This window comes from Numenius arquata, chromosome 1 (assembly GCF_964106895.1).
Source record: "Numenius arquata chromosome 1, bNumArq3.hap1.1, whole genome shotgun sequence".
Taxonomy (NCBI): Eukaryota; Metazoa; Chordata; class Aves; order Charadriiformes; family Scolopacidae; genus Numenius; species Numenius arquata.
Window position 1 is genome coordinate 81,443,326 of NC_133576.1, and position 20,266 is coordinate 81,463,591.

A 20,266-nucleotide genomic window follows, 5' to 3' on the forward strand; every position below is an offset into this window, starting at 1 on the left:
TTTGTGCTTTTCTCACTGCGCAGAAGTGTCCCATGAGCCTCCATAGAGCCAGTGTTGTCCTTTTTTCAGTCTCTCCTTGAAAATCCTTTGTCATCATTCCTACAAAAAATGTTCAATAGCTAACCACTAGCATGCTGATATCATTGCTTGGATGTTTGGGGTTTTTTTTGCCCTGTGTCAATCGCTATTTGGATTGAAAGGTGTTCACATCAAGCAGACTCCACTTGGTCTGTACTTCCAAAGCACTGAGGTCCGGTTCCATGACCCAGACTTCTAAGTGCAAATAATGAATAGTATTAGGGTTTTTTTTGCAGTGCTTGATGAGGCTGGCTGTTCCTTGCCCAGCAATCTCTTTGAGTTTGTCTTGTGGTTTTGTTTTCTGTTTGGTGCCAAGAAGAAGCTGTAGCGAGTTCAGCCTGCAGCTGTGCTTTTGCTGCCTGGTGTGATGAACAAGTGCTGTTGAGCCCATCTCCAGGGGAATCCACTGCCTCCTTATTTGCTGCTGGCTACAATTCAAGTGGCTGACTGCTAGCTATATCACTTGTGTGAGCTGTGACTAGAACGATACCGTCCTTTCCTATATTTGAGATTAAAACACAAATTTAAAGAGGCTTGAAGGTTCAGGAGTAGAAGGTAGGATACTTTTGTGGAAGCCCTTGTCCTTGGAACTGGCTGTTTTGATGACCGTGGCAGAGCTCTGGTCTTGCACTGTCCCTCATGATGTGCAGTGGAAGATTACTTTTTTGTTCAGCCTCGACAGTTCATTATTGATTGCCTTACTGAAGAGAGATATAGTTTAATATTGCTGGTGTCCATGTAATTTTTAAACAATATCTAGAAGCTACATGGCTAGCTGTGTTGTCATGCTAGTTTCTACTTTGCAACTCTGTGGTTTGCAGCATAGGTGTCTTTTCCATAGCTGCATAATTATTTCCTCTTTCTGAGAGCTTTACTAGAAAAACTCCATGCTTTCTGGGGATTATTTTAAGTGAAAGACCATGGCTACAAATGGGTACATGCTACTTCATTAAAGCTAGCTAAATGGCAGATTAAATTGTGAAAGCCCAGTAATTGGACGTTACACTGATAACTCATTCAAATATTTTCATTTACTCAATGACCTGTGGGACAGGAAAGTTTGCTATAGTTCGATTTTGAACTATAGTCATTTGCTACTGTGCCATATTATTGATTAAGCATGGAGACCTAGCTTCATCGTATCAGACTTCAGCCTCTGATTGACAGAAAGACATTGTTTGGTAGGGAGTTCATCTCAGTTGTCATCTGAATTGCTTTCCAGCAATCCTTATATCTCCATGTTGACAACACAGGTAACCTGAGATCCTTCATTCACGCACTCCCATGTTTGAGAGGTGGATAATGGCTCTTTTCTCTTTATTGCATTTGTGTTTTGTTCTTAAATGAAAGTAGATGCTGACACCCCCACATGACTCCGTGAGCTAAGGCTCCACTATTATCATGTAACACTACAATACTGAGTTTTGGCAACACTGGTGGGGACCCCAAAACTAAGAACTCCCCAATGACAGAACTTTGTGATTGCAAGAGGTTGAACCCACAACCTGTGTGTTGTGATACATATTAACGCTAGAGCAACCAGGAGAATTAAAACATCTCCAAATAGGACTCCCATCAAGCAAAAGCTTGATGGGAAGCTGGCAAAAATATCCAAGTGAAAATTCTTCTCAGCAAGGTACAATTTAATACATCTTTCACTTCTCTAGGACCCAGGAAGCTGTATCAGATTGCAGTTTGCAGCCAAAACCCACTCCTGGGGTTTTGGAAATTGGCAACTGGTATATATTTTATTTTTTAGATATTGCTTTGACAGGAGAAAACCACCTTTTATATAAGACTACAGGTTAAATCTGGGCACTGACCTTGGAAGAGAAATCCTGAACACAAGTTCTTGTTTGCAAGTCATGTCTGGTTTTGCAATTTATTCATTCACTTCCTAATACAAAATGTCCTGGGATCAAAACCCAAAAAGTCATTCTTGCAGGGAAGATGTAAATGATTCATGTCAGCCAGATGCAGATTTGTATTCCTTCAGATTGGATACAGATAGGCAGGTAGCCTAGGGGAGTAACCCTCACCATTGAGTTTCTCTTACAAAATGCCATTGTACTGCCTTTCCCTCCAGCAATGGATTTGAATAGAGTCTGTGGATGACTTTTTTTTTTAAAGTCAGTGCTGTTAGCACATTAGTCATTTTCTGAGAGTTCTTACTGGGTTGAGTTTTAGGTATACAGATCTAGATTTACCCTAAGTACATGCAGAGACAGCATTTTAGGTGTCATGGCTCCTTTACTGGAGAAAATATAGGTGCCTACAGCTTTTCAGCCAGCTGAGACAGTGTCTGAGGCAAGACTTTAGATGTCACTCAACTTAGAAACGTTCAGTTTCCACCTGAGCCCCAGGGAAGGTGCCCATTTCTGAGTAATTCTTTCCTCAGAGGAACTGGTGACTGCAGTTCAGCATAGTCATCATCAGGTGCCTAATTTTCATTCATGAATACTCCCCACATCAGTGGAACTATTAGCCTGCTTTAAAATAACATAAATTTAAGTGACCTTTTGGCTGAGAGCTTATCCCAGGCAGAATTGCATCCTAATATACTGGATCAAAGCAAACCCTGTCTAAAGCTTTTACACTACCCAGACATCTATGTAGCTGCAGTACTTTTAGGCAGAATACCATATTCAGATTTGGCTCTTCCTCATATGCCAAAAAGAATTAGTAGACTATTTCTATGCTTTTCATAACTAAGAAATAATAATGATGCCAGTTTGTGTGGTCTATCTGTCTGCATCCAGGAGTAGCCAAGTAATTGTGTGACATAATCCATTTTTTTTGACTTGGTAAAGTAAATACCTACCACTTCATATGCTGTGCACTGTCAGAAACACTACTGTAAACGCCAAAGAAATGAGAGAGGAAAGAGCCAAGTTTGATTCAGAGGAGCGATAGGATTTGAAGGAATCTTGTTTCAGTATCCTAATGGATATTGTTTGGGAAAACACACAAATAGGGTTTACAGGCAGCCAACCATCTCTAGTACGGAGGAGCATGAAATGACAAACAGCTTTTGTTTATAGCAAAAACAAAAAAGTGAATATTGGCTAAGAAGTAGTGTTTATGGTAATTGAGCTTTACAAGGAAGTAAAACTTAGTGGGGAACACAGGGGGTAGCATTTGCAGTGAAGCAGGTAATAAGGAGAGCTGTGTAGGCATTTCCTGATTAGCATCTGCTGTTTCAACAGCTGAGGAACATGACTCGCATGTAAAATGCTTGTGCTAGGCTTTAACAGGCATTCCCTCTAGCATGCCACCCTGCCTTCTGGTTTTATTTTGAGTCTCCTTTAGCCCTACTGTGATTTGAAATCAGTGGAGGAGAAAGGAGAGTAACACAAACAACAGATGTCTTAAAGTCTTGGAACAGAGAGAGAAAAAGGCCCCATGGCAAAGGAGAAGGTGCAGTTAAGGTGTTGCCTGTCATTAGCTTTTGGTGCCTCTAGTACAGACTGTATTTGTATTTCTTCATGTGTATATAATAAATACAGCTGTGCACATAGGTGGTAAAGAAGTGGTAGTGCAAAAGCATGGCCATTGCACAGATCAGAGAATATTTTTCTCCATGCTGTAAACAAGTGTGACCTACAGACACTAAGTGTGCTTGCTCTCACAGACAAAGCAACCTGGTTTAGGGCAGGTTCACAAATTATTTCCCAGCTGCTGCAGTAACTGCTTTTCATCTGTTGCTGGATAAAATACACCAATTCTTTCTATTTGAGGTTAAAAGTTGCTCCCTAATTGAGAAAGCAATTAGTATGCCTGGTATCCGTCAGGCAGCTTTGCTTACAGGTGGTAACTTAAGCCATGGCAATACAAATACTGTGTACCCCATAACATTAGGTAAAAATGAACAACTGTTTTCTCATCATTGCTATTTTATCATAGACTTTCTTATTCTTTACAAGAATATCCTATCAGAAAAATCAGCGCAATAAAAACTATTCCTGTGTTTTAAATAGTGGTTTTATACCTGTGTCGCTTCCTCTGTACTTTGAAAATACACTTTCGCTGTTGCACAGATGGGAAAACAGAGGCATCCATGGGAGGTGAAATAACTTCACCTGGAAATCATCTAGAGGAAGAGAGATCTCCTGGTCTCCAAGCAGAACCTTATTATAAGTCATATATTAAACTTATCAAGAGGTATTTGTAAGGTAACAAAACAGAAGCTGCACTTCAGAGATAATCATTTAACATTTACTTTTCCTCCCACAGGAACTTTTTACACCGGAGTGCAAATTCAAGGAGTCTGTTTTTGAAAATTATTATGTAATCTACTCATCCATGCTCTACAGACAACAGGAGTCCGGAAGGGCCTGGTTCTTGGGGCTGAACAAAGAAGGGCAGGTCATGAAAGGAAACAGAGTGAAGAAAACAAAACCAGCAGCTCATTTTCTACCCAAGCCATTGGAAGGTAAGGCTCAGTCTGTTGCTTGAAGATCCTCCTATAAATCTGGTAGGAAGAAGAGGGAATGGTTTCTAAAATACCTTTTGTGAATGTACGTGCCCCGCACAGGGGCCATTCCAAATGACAGTCCCCAGGATTCATGGAGTGGTTTTGTGCTTTGGCATAGTGATGCTAGAAAGGGCATTTGCAAAAACATTTTTTATGGGGATTAAGAGGTCATTTTGCAAGAAAAGAAGTCTTTTGTGGAAGTGCATTGTGTTGTTTTTAAAATATTATCTCGGTAGGGACAAAAGCTGTTGTGAGTCTTGCAGTGAGAAAATAGTCCTTTCATTAAGCAGAATGAAATAATGGATATTGTAGGATAATTGGGAGTTATAAAGGGAATGGATGAAATGTCAGCATTTCAAAGTAAAAGCTTTCTAATACAAAACACAAAAGAGGTCTTTTTATAAAATAAATCATACTGTACTACTTGGTCAGTTGATGTAACGCACATAACTTGGGTAAATTAGCCTTTAAACCAAGATAGAAGCGAATAAAAGTCATACTAACCTTATACACTAAAATGACATCACGCTTTCTCTGAAAAATCATAGAATAGTTGGAAGGGACCTTTAAAGATCATCTAGTCCAACCTCCCCTGCAAAGAACGGGGACATCTTCAATTAAAGCAGTTTCTCAGAGCCCTGTCCAACCTGACCGTGAATCTTTCCAGGAGTGGGGTATCTGCCACCTCTCTGGGCAACATGTTCCAGTGTTTCACCATTCTCAGGGTAAAAAATTTCTTCCTTCTATCTAGTCTAAATCTTCCTTCTTTTAGTTTAAAACCATTACCCTTTGGCCTATTGCAACAGCTAAAAAGTTTGTTTCCATCTTTTTTGTAAGCCCCCTTCAATTACTGAAAGGCCATAATGAGTCTTCCTGGAGCCTTCTCTTCTCCAGGCTGAACAATCCCAACTGTCTCAGAGTGTCCTCATAGTGAATGAAATAAATACATTCATTTATGTCTTGGAACTTGTGGGTTATCTGTAGGCTTTTATAAACCTATGCCTCTTTTTGCTTCTTGTCCTGATGACACTCCAAATTTCATTGATATTATTGCTATACATTGCCTCAGTTATTCTGAAAAGTATCTCATTACTTAACATCTGAAAACATATGCCAGAGTAATGCTTTAGTTAGCAATCCCATTTCTTTTAACATTTTAACTTAAAATTTTTGATTAAAGAATCAGTTTGTTAAATGTTTGAGAGCTTCATCATAAGGAGAGAATCTGAATAATCCTATGTTTTAACTTCATATTTGAACTCAGGTTGATGCCTTTGTGTTTCACACGTCTTGCAAAAGCTTACGGGAGCTTTCAACAGTATTGACACTTTATGTGTCAGTCCCTTTATATAAATTTGTAAGAATTGTAGGGAGGGAAAACCAGCAACATCAATTCATATAGATTAGGAAATAAGTGACTTTTGTATTAATATTTGGATGGTCAGACTCTATCAAAATAGCCTAGACAAAGCTTAGAAATAACTATGGAGTCATCAAATATGACAACTCTGTTATATAATTCCTTACTTTACAGTTCCATCTCATGTTATTCAACTTAATGTTTTTGTATGTCACAGTGTTATTTCATCAAGCTCCTTTAATTAATCAGCAAAGTGTCCTAAACGCAGTTATGGGGGGCTCACTCCGAAGACATAGATCATAACCAGCCTTATGTACTCTAGAGAAGACATTTAATTTCAGACTTTTAGAAGCCATAAAAAGGATTTAGATTATGTCATTGGAAATGTTAGAACAAGTATTTGATTAGTTAATGATGCTATGGGGCCCTTCATATTTATTATGAAACTTTACACCATTGAAGATCAAGGTCAGTACTTTGATGCTCCTGCCTCCTACTCTAATTAGCCAAGGGATGAAGGGATTGTGCTCTCTATGGCAGCACACAGCCAGTCCCAAAATCATCGTGTGATGATTAATTCCTTTGACTGCTTTGACATCTCTTTTAATGTTGTTCTGATATAAATAAATGCTGCTGAAGTTAGGTATAAGTGGAAATATTACCTGATTCAGTGACATGGAAAATGAAATTGAATTATCCAAGAGCATTAATCATTATGGCAGTGTCCTGGGTCTGGCGGGGATAGGGTTAATTCTCCCCAGGACCTAGCAGGGACACAGGTATTCCATCCCATGTGAGCCATGCTCAGGGGGTAACAGGAGCTAGCCGGGGAAGGGGAGGGGCAGGAAGTCATCCCCCAGGGGAGCGGAGCGGTCGGGGGGCGTCCCGGGTGCGATCGGCAAGCGGTGGTATCGTACTCGTGGCTGTGTATTCCTCTGTCGGTGTTATTATTGTTGTTGTTTCTTGCTCTCCTTGCTGTTCTGTTAAATTGCCTTTGTCTCAACCCACGAGTTTTTGCCTTTTTCTTCCGATTCTCCCCTCCCGGCCGCGCTGGCGGGGGGAGGGCCCCATCTGAGCGAGCGGCTGCCACGTGGTCCTTTGTTGCCGTCTGAGGCTAAACCACGACAGTCCTTTTTGGCGCCCAACGTGGGGCAACTCGGAGGGTTGAGATAAAAACAGATCTGACCAGAGTGTGCTAAAAGGAATTTGTTATCGGTATTTATTGTATTATTTACTGGGGACAATGTTGCTTCGTTTGTTTTCATGGCTGTGTTATGTAAACTCTTACATGCTCTATGTACTCCCCGTGATGATGTTTATCACTTCTGGGAGAGGGATCAGGATTATAATTTTGCTGTCCTGTGCGATATCAACTTATGATATGATAGCATCACTGTTCAGATGGTTATGTTGGGTTGTTTATTTGGCACTGCTTTCCTGCCCATATCTCGGGGAATTTATTAATAAACACACTGAGTCTATAGGGGAAGCAGGGGGGGATGCTTTTCCCAGCTCTTTCACCTCCCTTTTCTCTTTCGTGCTGGATATGCCAGTTTTTGAGAATTTTGAATACTCTTGGGACATGCAGACCAGCTTGGTCCTATTGCTCGGTCTCCTGAATGTTTTTCAGTTTTTGTTTAGGGTTAAGCAACTATTTAAGACTACCACCCCGAGATCTGCCCCAAGGCTGGAGAGTCATGGATGGCATGGCATGTGGGAGAACATGGGCAGGTATCTAGAGAGTTTTTCACCTCCAATGGTCTGGGATTTCACCACCGAACAATTACAGAACCCCGATAAAGTGATAGAATATTTGAAAGGAAAATGCTGTGGCTATTCCAGAGAGGCACAACTCACTGCATTGTGCTGGGCCCTGGCCAGTATCTACCAAGCATTGCTCAATGGTGCGCAGCATCCTCAGGAGGAAGAGATGGAAACCAGGCTGACAGGCAGTGTGGCTGCTCCGGCCCCTGCGGCAGGCGCGGTGGCTGCCCCAGCCCCTGTGGCAGGCACGGTGTCTGCTCCGGCCCCTGTGGCAGGCACGGTGGCTGCTCCGGCCCCTGTGGCAGGCACAGTGGCTGCTCCGGCCCCTGCGGCAGGCACGGTGTCTGCTCCGGCCCCTGCAGCAGGCACGGTGGTTGCTCTGGCCCCTGCGGCAGGCACGGTGGTTGCTCTGGCCCCTGCGGCAGGCACGGTGGTTGCTCTGGCCCCTGCGGCAGGCACGGTGTCTGCTCCGGCCCCTGTGGCAGGCGCGGTGGTTGCTCCGGCCCCTGTGGCAGGCACGGTGGTTGCTCCGGCCCCTGCGGCAGGCACGGTGTCTGCTCCGGCCCCTGCAGCAGGCGCGGTGGCTGCTCCGGCCCCAGTGGCAGGCACTGCAACTGAACCAGAAAACCAACCTGTGCCCATATCAGTTGCCCCTATCCAGAAGAAGAAATACACCAAGAAATCAGTTCGCTCAGCGAAGGATGACGATGATCCAGGGTTGTCACGAGAACAAGAGGAAGAGGCAGAACCAGAGATAATCACTCGATCCCTGTCCCTGAGTGAGCTGCGGGACATGCGAAAAGATTTCAGCCGACTTCCAGGTGAGCACATTGTCACCTGGCTGCTCCGGTGCTGGGACAACGGAGCTGGTAGCTTGGAATTGGAGAGTAGGGAAGCCAGGCAGCTGGGATCTCTGTCTAGAGAGGGGGGCATTGACAAGGCAATTGGGAAAAGGACACAAGCTCTCAGCCTCTGGAGGCGACTCCTGTCAGGCGTGAGGGAAAGGTATCCCTTCAGTGAAGATGTTGTATGTCATCCGAGCAAGTGGACCACCATGGAAAGAGGTATTCAGTACCTGAGAGAATTAGCCGTGCGGGAGATGATTTATTATGACCTGGACAATGCCCAGTTTCCCACAGATCCTGATGAGATCCAATGCACAAGGTCCATGTGGCGGAAGTTTGTACGGAGCGCACCATCATCATATGCCAACTCATTAGCAGTGATGGAATGGAAAGGCGAAGAGGGACCAACAGTGGATGAGGTGGCTGCCCGACTTCGGCAATATGAAGAAAATCTGTCTTCTCCCCTCGTCTCAGCTGTGGAGAAACTGTCCCGGAAGGTCCAGCAACTTGAAGAGAATATGTCCTCCCCGCCTGTACGAGCCAGTATCTCAGCTGTTAGGAACAGACGTTTTTCCACTCAAGATAGAGAATACAGGGAGTACACCCCACGAAGCACCCTGTGGTTCTGCTTGCGTGACCACGGAGAGGACATGAGGAAGTGGGATGGACAACCTACTTCAATCCTACGGGCACGGGTACAGGAATTGCAAGGAAGAACAACCACAAAAGCAGATCTCCCCAGGAAAAGTGCTGCCCCGGTTTCCAATGTGCAGTTCCCCAAACAGAATAGAAGGCCTGAGCCTACTTCTGATCCCCTTGAAGGAACCTCCAGAGCATTTCTGCACGAGGTGAGTGACGGATACTATGACCAGTATTAGGGGGGCCCTGCCTCCAGCCAGGTGGGGGAAAGGGACAACCGAGTTTATTGGACAGTGTGGATTCGATGGCCTGGCACATCAGAGCCACAGGAGTATAGAGCTTTAGTAGACACAGGTGCACAGTGTACCCTAATACCATCAAGCTATAGAGGGACAGAACCCATTTGTATTTCTGGAGTGACAGGGGGATCCCAAGAATTGACTGTACTGGAGGCTGAAGTGAGCCTAACAGGGAATGAGTGGCAAAAGCATCCCATTGTGACTGGTCCAGATGCTCCATGCATCCTTGGTATAGATTATCTCAGGAGAGGGTATTTTAAGGACCCAAAAGGGTACCGGTGGGCTTTTGGCATAGCTGCCTTGGAGGCGGAAGAAGTTAAACAGTTGTCTACCTTGCCTGGTCTCTCAGAGGACCCTTCTGTTGTGGGGTTGTTGAGGGTCGAAGAACAACAGGTGCCAATTGCTACCACAACAGTTCATCGGCGGCAGTATCGAACTAACCGAGATTCTCTGATCCCCATCCACAAGCTGATTCGTCAACTAGAGATTCAAGGAGTGATCAGCAAGACTCGCTCGCCCTTTAACAGTCCCATATGGCCAGTGCAGAAATCTAATGGAGAGTGGAGGCTAACTGTGGACTATCGTGGCCTTAATGAAGTTACTCCACCGCTGAGTGCTGCCGTGCCGGACATGTTAGAACTCCAATACGAACTGGAGTCCAAGGCGGCCAAATGGTATGCTACAATTGATATCGCTAATGCATTTTTCTCAATCCCTCTGGCAGCAGAGTGCAGATCACAGTTCGCTTTCACTTGGAGAGGTGTCCAGTACACCTGGAACCGACTGCCCCAGGGGTGGAAACATAGCCCCACCATTTGCCATGGACTGATCCAGACTGCACTGGAACAGGGTGAAGCTCCGGAACATCTGCAGTACATTGACGACATCATTGTATGGGGCAACACAGCAGAAGAAGTTTTTGAGAAGGGGAATAAAATAATTCAAATCCTTCTGAAAGCCGGTTTTGCCATAAGACGAAGTAAGGTCAAGGGACCTGCACAGGAGATCCAGTTTTTAGGAGTAAAATGGCAAGATGGACGCCGTCAGATCCCAATGGATGTGATCAATAAAATCGCAGCTATGTCTCCACCAACTAGTAAAAAGGAAGCACAAGCTTTCCTGGGCATTGTGGGTTTTTGGAGGATGCATATCCCAGATTACAGTCTGATTGTGAGCCCTCTGTATCAAGTAACCCGGAAGACGAACGATTTTAAATGGGGTCCTGAGCAGCGACAAGCTTTTGAACAAATTAAACAGGAAATAGTCCACGCAGTAGCTCTGGGGCCAGTCCGGGCAGGACAAGATGTTAAAAACGTACTCTACACCGCAGCTGGGGAGAACGGCCCTACCTGGAGCCTCTGGCAGAAAGCACCAGGGGAGACACGCGGTCGACCCCTAGGGTTTTGGAGTCGGGCATACAGAGGATCTGAAGCCCGCTATACTCCAACAGAAAAGGAGATACTGGCAGCATACGAAGGGGTTCGAGCTGCTTCAGAAGTGGTTGGTACGGAAGCACAGCTCCTCTTGGCACCTCGGCTGCCGGTGCTGGGTTGGATGTTCAAAGAAAGGGTCCCTGCTACACATCATGCAACGGATGCTACATGGAGTAAGTGGATTGCATTGATCACGCAGCGAACTCGAATGGGAAACCCCAGTCGCCCAGGAATTCTAGAGGTGATTATGGACTGGCCAGAAGGCAAGGATTTTGGAATGTCACCGGAGGAGGAGGTGATGCGTGCAGAAGAGGCTCCACCGTATAATGAACTACCAGAAAATGAGAAGAGATATGCCCTGTTCACTGATGGGTCCTGCCGGATTGTGGGAAAGCATAGAAAGTGGAAGGCTGCCGTGTGGAGTCCTACAAGACGAGTTGCAGAAGCCACTGAAGGGCAAGGTGAATCAAGCCAGTTTGCAGAGGTGAAAGCAATTCAGCTGGCTCTGGACATTGCTGAGCGGGAAAAATGGCCAGTACTTTATCTCTACACCGATTCATGGATGGTGGCAAATGCCTTGTGGGGGTGGTTACGGCAGTGGAAGCAGAGCAATTGGCAGCGCAGAGGCAAACCCATCTGGGCTGCTGAATTGTGGCAGGATATTGCTGCTCGGGTAGAGAATCTGGTTGTGAAAGTACGTCATGTAGATGCCCATGTACCCAAGAGCCGGGCCACTGAGGAACATCAGAACAACCAGCAAGTGGATCAGGCTGCTAAGATTGAAGTGGCCGAGGTGGATCTGGACTGGCAACATAAGGGTGAATTATTCATAGCTCGATGGGCCCATGACTCCTCAGGCCATCAAGGAAGAGACGCTACATATAGATGGGCTCGTGACCGAGGGGTGGATTTGACCATGGACACTATTGCACAGGTCATCCACGAATGTGAGACATGTGCTGCAATCAAGCAAGCCAAGCGATTAAAGCCTCTTTGGTATGGAGGACGATGGCTGAAATACAAATATGGGGAGGCCTGGCAGATCGATTATATTACACTCCCACAAACCCGTCAAGGCAAGCGCTATGTGCTCACAATGGTGGAAGCAACCACTGGATGGTTGGAAACATATCCTGTGCCCCATGCCACCGCCCGGAACACCATCCTGGGCCTTGAAAAACAAATCCTGTGGCGACATGGCACCCCAGAGAGAATTGAGTCGGACAACGGGACTCATTTCCGAAACAGCCTCATTGACACCTGGGCCAAAGAGCATGGTATTGAATGGGTCTATCACATCCCTTATCATGCACCAGCCTCTGGGAAGATAGAACGGTACAATGGACTGTTAAAAACTGCACTGAGAGCAATGGGTGGTGGAACTTTAAAAAATTGGGATACACACTTAGCAAAGGCTACCTGGCTAGTTAACACCAGGGGGTCTACCAACCGAGCTGGCCCTGCCCAATCAAAACCTCCACGTACTGTGGAGGGAGATAAAGTCCCCGTAGTGCACATGAAGAATATGTTAGGGAAGACAGTCTGGGTTAGTCCTGCCTCAGGCAAAGGCAAACCTGTCCGTGGGATTGCCTTTGCTCAAGGACCCGGGTGCACTTGGTGGGTGATGCGGAAGGATGGGGAAGTTCGATGTGTACCACACGGGGACCTGATTTTGGGCGAGAATAGCCAGTGAATGAAACTGTATGATGTTAATTGCTAAATAACCCTGCCACTGTACATCTCATTTCTGTAACTGCTATTGGTTGTACTATAATAAGAATCACCCAAACTAATGACAAATGGACTCTGATGAAAAACCAAGTAAAGTGCAGCAGCGAAGGGACCAGAACTGACCTCAGCAGCTGGCGTCCAGCAACTTCACTGAGATCGACATCTTCAACCCATGGACCATGGACATGAGCCGCACCGGATACATCAGCCACAAGCCCCAAGAATACAGCATGCGACAGTCCAGCTCCACACACGCTATCTTGCATGCCCTGAGGGACTGTTCCAACAGATGGAGCTCGAAGTCATGGACTATATGAACTCAACGGACATTTTAGAGTGATGGCGCACAGACTAAGGACATTACGCCTGTATGGAGATATACATATGTATATATATATATATATGTATGTCAGGGGAAACTGATAGTATTTAATTGGAAACTGTAAGATCTGGGCATGGCATGAAATGGTATGGAATAAGGGGTGGATGATGTCCTGGGTCTGGCGGGGATAGGGTTAATTCTCCCCAGGACCTAGCAGGGACACAGGTATTCCATCCCATGTGAGCCATGCTCAGGGGGTAACAGGAGCTAGCCGGGGAAGGGGAGGGGCAGGAAGTCATCCCCCAGGGGAGCGGAGCGGTCGGGGGGCGTCCCGGGTGCGATCGGCAAGCGGTGGTATCGTACTCGTGGCTGTGTATTCCTCTGTCGGTGTTATTATTGTTGTTGTTTCTTGCTCTCCTTGCTGTTCTGTTAAATTGCCTTTGTCTCAACCCACGAGTTTTTGCCTTTTTCTTCCGATTCTCCCCTCCCGGCCGCGCTGGCGGGGGGAGGGCCCCATCTGAGCGAGCGGCTGCCACGTGGTCCTTTGTTGCCGTCTGAGGCTAAACCACGACAGGCAGCTTAATGCTGGAACTGTGTAATGGAACACATGTATTTTCCTCAAAGGATTTAAAGTGGTTAGATAGGGACTGAAGCCCAGGGCCAAACTTTTAATTCCTCTAAGAATTCAGTTAATAGTTTAATTTGTAGTTTTCTGCACTTCTACATTCAGTGGAGATCAGTGGCTACTGCATAGGTTTTTGGAAAGGAGGAATCAAAAAACCCAAACCTCTTGCGTACTCTCTGCAGCACTGTCCTGGAGATTTCTTCAGTACACACCTGAAGAGATCATGGCCAAGCTCCTCAGATTTGGGAGAGGGATGTACAAATAACTTTGTAGAACTGGCCCCAAGCCTAGTCTTGCAACATAGGACTAAAAAAAACCCACTTAAGTCTAGACAACTGGATTGTATGATCCCATTTGTTAAAGACCATCTGTCTTATTGCATCATATTTTACTTGTAAAAACTTGCAGAATATTTCTTTAAGGGGGGTACGTATATACATATGTGTGTATATATATGTATATTTTTGTTTGTCTGCCTCATGCAAAAATAGAACAGTAGTTTTCCATTTCCAAGGCTTCTCTAGTTTCCATTAAACAAGCAAACATAGAGTTTTCTACTGTGTTTTTAAGTCAGATACGGAAGAAGTAAGAGATTTGGAGGGTCCGTGAAAGCTATAAGTCACGCAAAACAAGTGTCTGCCAAAATAAATAGTTTCCCTCAGATGCAGGAGTAACATGGATTATATTACAGTATCATTATTGTAGAAAATTAGTCCTATTTGAGATGAGCTCTTAAATGAGATGCATTCTTTAAAATGTCTCTCCTTTTCTCTTTTCTCCCTGCAGTTGCCATGTACCGAGAACCATCTTTGCATGATATTGGAGAAACAGTGCCAAAGGCTGGGGTAACTCCAAGTAAAAGCACAAGTGCATCTGCAATAATGAATGGCGGCAAACCAGTTACCAAGAGTAAGACGACATAGCCAGATCCTCACAGGTGTTGTGACTTACTGAGTCCTGAGTACGGTTGAGCGATTTATCCTTGCCGGACTTCCCCTCTGCAGTGTCCGTGGATCAGCTTGCGGCACGTCGCCGACGCGCCCGCTGCTGTTTTCTGAACTGAGTTATTGCAAGCGGATAAAGCTCAATGTGTAGCTCCACCCACAACGAGAAGACACCTGGATGAACCAGCTAAACTCAGACCATGGAATGCCCTACCAGATATTGGAATGCCTTTTTAATATCTTTTCTGTGACTGTGACACTTCATGTGAATGACATACTTCACAAGTACACTTGATACCTTGCCTGCTGACAATTGCCCATACTCCCTTTTTGAGTCCAGTTTCAGCAAAATCCATGTGTTTAAGTTCTATTTTGTAGCACACAAATAATCAAGTAATTTCTAGTTAGATGCTGTAAACCTGTGCTATTTATGGATTTCTCTTCTTCCCTTTTTTATAAGGCTGCTCGCTCCACTGTCTGTGACCTTTTGCAGGGATTGTGTTTCTCTATAACTTAATTGTTGCCGGTGGCTTAGTTTTGAAAGCAATCAGGGAATCAGGAAGCCTTCAAAAATCTAGTATTACAAATTATATCTATAAAGAATAGGATTGTTGTCTCTGGCTTACAATATTGATTAAATGTGAATACTCTTTAGTAACAGATACTGTGCTTCTGAGGTTGGCGTTATAGTGGAGGGAAGAGTGTCAAACACAGCCAACGGGAAGTTTTCTGAAACGAGTGTTTGGCATCCCCCTACAGTTTCTTTTTGTGTGTGTGTTTTATACATATCACAGGCTTACTGGTAATGGTAACATTTGCCTTGCCCAGCGAGCAAGACCCACTCATTTTTGGGAAAGTGGGTCCAAAGAATTTTGTAGGCCTTGTAGGCCTGAATTAAGGCTCATTTTTCATCTACTAAATCTTCATTGTTTGAAAAACAACCACCACCAATAACAGAAAAAAATAAATAAGAGTAACCAGAATTGCGCTACCTAAATCCATTTAAAATATAATCCTTTCCTGTTTTTAAGGAACTGAACTTAATGCCATTGTTATTTTTGGCTGAATCCCACACCTACTTAGCAAAGCATGGGCAAGGATGTTGTTGTGTTCTTTTTTGCAGCACCAATGCAAAGGGTAGTTACAAATTATAGTTTAATATTTCTGGTGTTTTAAAAAAAAAAGTTTTAAAACTGGACATATTAAAAAACTTTATTTTTATTTTTAGCTAAGCATGCAAAGTCTGGTCCTATGTATCTCACTGATATCCCAGTACGTACCTCCACTCAGCTTCCTAGGATAATATGCCCACCAAATTGCTAGATTGAAGGTGCCTTGCCTTGATCTCTGTATACTGTACTTTCTCCTACATGAACCTACAAGAAATCAAAAACATCATAAAATTGAACCAGAAACACCATCAACACATTGAGTTTGTCACTTGTGAACAATTAAACCAATGTGGGAGGAGGGAAGGGGGGGAAGATTTAGAGAATGCCACAGAGATGCCACTGAAGTGTTGCACACTTAGTCACAGGCTTTCAGAAGACTAAAAATATGGGTACTCTCTGTTTGCTGGAGAAGGTATTTGTTTCTCAGAAAGGGTAACAAGGACCAAACTGTACCTCAGGCTGGAAAACTGTGTGGCAACGCTCTCTTGCCCTCTTGATGTTACCTTGATATTTATAGACACAAAAAAAAAAAAAAAAGGAAATCATCCAGGCCTATTTCAGCTTTGTTATTTCTGGCAATTTGTTTTATCACATCTTTGTGCTGAAGTCCCTAGCAGCGACCACTGGTTATTTCAAACTCCCCGTCTGCTCAGCTGAACAACTGATTCAGTCTGAAGCAACTCCTCATGCTAGTTTTCAAATGTGCTCTGTTTTTATAAGTAACATTTAGTGCACTCTTCAAGGAGGCTACTGTAAAGCTGCTAAATTTTAGATAAACTATTTTATTTTTTTTTCCTGTAGGCCAGACTTCCTTGTTTATATATGTAATGTGAGAACAGCAAGCTAACACTTGATGTTGGGTCTTTCTAGGGAGGGAATGAGTAAAGCATGAAGCCCACTATCCATGTAGAGAAAAAAAAAAAAACCCACAACAAAAACAAACCTACTCTAATACTGTGATTAAAATGCAAAGAAACATTGACTTAGACTGTGTCCTTGCCTGCTAGCACTAAATATGTGTGTGGGAAAAGCAACGCTTTATTAAAAAACTCCGGTGCCCCCTTCTCATCCCATCTGGTCCAGTGGGATGTACACACCATCCCTGAGAAAACAAAAACAAACCAAAGCATCTCATATGGTGAGCTGGGGGCTTGCTCTGCATCTGGAGGACCCATGGGAGGCAGCAGCCTTGACGTTGTACTGTCTTCTGGGTCCCAGGGGAGGCCCCAGGCTTTCCTACAACTATAAGAGGAACACTTCACAATATTTTGAGTAAGGCGAAGGCTACATTCTCTTTCTCTCTCAGCTAATGTATTTCATTAGAGATCATGAGGAGGGGAGATGTGTTCGTGTTCCATCCAGCTGTCTTTTTACTCTCGCAGTGTAAGAGTCTGGGGAGAGACAGGGTTGGAGACCTGGCCGAGCCACACAAGGAGGTTCTGGTTCACGGCCTGATGCTACAAGTACTGTTTTCAACATTAAACTTTTGATCCTGGGTAATTATGATCTGCAAAATAGTTTGGGGGGCTATAATTCAGGCCAGATTAAATTTTTGTAACCAGTTAGTACATACTGGAAATACAGCATTTTTTTTTTTATTATTTTCTGATTTTGTTTCTATGGGCTAAATCCATATGTGTGTTTAATCCAATTAATAGATGTCCTAAAAAATATTTTTTCTACAATATGTTTAAACACAGCAAAGGGGTCTTTGTGCTTTTTTTCCTCCCTTTAATTTTGTCTCTTGTCTCATATGTTGCATGGGAAGAGGATGGCAAGGATGAACTGCATGTAGTAGGTTGTGTCTATCAAAGAATTGTTGGTCTGTATTACTAAATTTACATACATATATGCAAAGAGTTTGTCTGCATTGTACAGTTTGTGTTTATTCGTATTTGTTGTATACACAGATTCAACACGATGAATAAAACATTTATATGAAGGCATACCGAAAGACAACAAAAAGGTTTATGTAAGAAGTAGACTGTGCAAAAACATCGTTGCACTGGCCACAGGATGGTGAAACTTCATGTAAATAGGTTGGCAAACTCAGTTCTCCCCTTTTACCATGCCAAAGAAAATTTTAGCTCCTTAATATAATACCTCTCTTGCTGTTCTCCAGGATGAGACTTCACCATTTTCTTCCCTCTAAAACTAATTTTGCTGTTGAGTGAAAGCTGTTTTCAACTTTCTGTTACTACTAAAGTACTGTATAGTAAACCTGATGGAATCAATTTGTATTTACAGATTGGGGGTTTTGTACTCACACGTCCAGCTGTCTGTGAATCTGCAGCGTTCCAGGTCCTTTGCATGCTTGCTTTGTATTTTGTTCTTCTTCTGGGTTTTATCTAATCTCTGAGAGACTGTTTGCACAGCAATCCAAGCTCATCTTACCATTTCGTACGTTAACACTGCACATAGTCATTAGCTCTTTCCTTTTTTTTTTTATCTGTATTTTAGCTACAGTTCTATTTGGCGAAATCAGTCACACCTGCACAGTTTTAGAAATCCAGTTTTAAGTAGATATGAACTACTTCAACAAGGCACCATTTTGTTGTACTTCAGAAATTTTATAAATACACAAGAATCCTTATGAGATTGCTCACACGGTAGAGCCTATAGAAAGGTGTCTGTAGCTTTTAAGTGCTTTGTAGTTGACATAACACAGCTTTTGCTTAATTTGCTGGGGTTTTAGCCACGCTCAAATAATTTTTCGATATACTATAATTTTCATAAACTTTAACTTGTGTAGAGTCAGGTTGGTTATTAACAAAAATGCTCCCCCAGATATAAAGTAAAGTAATTCACTTTAACTATGGTATATACCTGAAAAACACTAAGAACTCTGACTTTTTTATATATATTGGGAAACTTTTTCTCTTGGTTTAAAACCACTGTAAACAATGAGGTATGAAAGCAGGCAGTTTGGTCTATGCATTAGAAGTGTGTCTTGCTGATCCATCTGTTTATTGGTATAAAGAAGAAATTATTCAGCTCCATTCAAATGGGAATGCAAGTAAAATTAGACTAAGTAAGGAGATTATCTTTCTTTTAAATGCCTCCTTAGATAAACTCATATTCTTTGCAATGCATTTTAAAACATCTAATAACAGGGTTTTTTTTTGTGGTGACTAATGCAAATGCTATGACTTACTTATTTTCAAAGATTTAATTAAATTTCTGTTCTATTACCTAGTCACAGAAATATTCAACTTAGCTTTCTTCATCCCAGTGTCATTTAGCTACAAAATAAGATGTCATTCTGTAAAGAACTGAGGGCAGAGCATCAGAAATATGTCAGAGCAGGTACATAATTAAACGTTCATCAATGTGTTTCTAAAAGAGAGTATGGCCAGGGAAAGAAGGGTCACAAGTTAATAATTTATACAAACAAATCAATCCACAGCTGTTTTATAGGTGTTATTACAGATATGCTATATACAATAGGCATAACCCTCAAGTTTATTGTAGAAGCATTTGGCCCACTTCTGGATTGTGTCCTTTCTCTCATAAGAAGAAAGCAAGGCTGTAGTATATTTTGTTTATAAGGTTTATCAATCCAGCCAGTATGAAATTCCCATTTATCCAATTTGGTTTTACCACCTATGTCGTGGTTTGGGCCGGATACACCGAGAACTGCCTTTTGCCACAGGCCTGGCAAAAAGTTTTTACTGTCCCTAGGTACGGAGGAATCAAGCATTAAGTTTCACTCCCTCACACCTCTTCCTGCTTTTACGCTTTATGTAGCTGGAATTCCCGTCGCAGGGTATGAGGTGTAAAATCACTATTTATTAATACAGCTATTATTTTTGCCTATGTGGAATAATAATCTTATTCCTTCCGATCTCATTTTTCTAGTGAGGAAATGAGCCACAAAGCAGATCTGCTGGGAGTTACATCACCAGTTACCTCAGCATGAAGAGCGGGGGGAATGTTTAGGCAACACTATAAGAAACAAAGTGAAAGTAGGAAAGGAATTTATGTATCCATTATATTTTAGTAGTCTTAGTTAATACTTTAAGGTTTGTAGCAATAGCACCATTTTGTTTAATAATTTACATTTTAATAAACCACTGACAGTGGCTGTCTTAGAATATTCTAGTATTTTTCCACATGTATCTTAACAAAGAACTTGGATAACACTTTTTGAAATGTTATGGATATGTGATCCATCCAGTAGCCAAAATATTGGAGTAGATTGGTTTTTTAAGAAGTTCTAAATAGAAATCAGAATCATCTTACACTTTTTAAGTATATAAATTTGAAATAAAAGCAAATTACAAAGTAAAATGTATCAAATATGACATTGCAACCCTCTAAAAAATTGTTCTTTTGTCTATAAATAAGAATACCTGAAATACCGCAGCTGATATACAGTATATATAAATCTGCTTATCATGCCACGAAACAAGACAAAAACATCTACTGGACCTAGATACGAGTTTTGATTATCTAGTATTTTCTTATTACAGTACTAAATACAAATGGAAGGAAATCAAGGAAAATTTTGTATCTTTCATTGTTTGCACTCTGATTCAGCAGACAAATGTATCTGCAAAAAAACATCGATTATAAGATGA

The 20,266-nt window shown here is 42.9% G+C and overlaps 1 protein-coding gene across 4 annotated transcripts in view; it reads left to right on the forward strand.

Annotated features, from left to right (window-relative positions):
- The window catches only part of FGF14 (fibroblast growth factor 14), a 421,227-nt gene extending 404,637 nt beyond the window's left edge, over positions 1–16,590 (forward strand). For all 4 annotated transcript variants that reach the window (XM_074168349.1, XM_074145028.1, XM_074145845.1 and 1 more), the window contains 2 exons: positions 4,312–4,510; positions 14,357–16,590. In XM_074168349.1, coding sequence (XP_074024450.1) covers positions 4,312–4,510; positions 14,357–14,493 — 336 coding nt within the window. In that variant the 3' untranslated portion in view covers positions 14,494–16,590. The remainder of the gene's footprint in view (positions 1–4,311; positions 4,511–14,356) is intronic.
- The last annotated feature ends 3,676 nt before the right edge of the window (positions 16,591–20,266 follow it).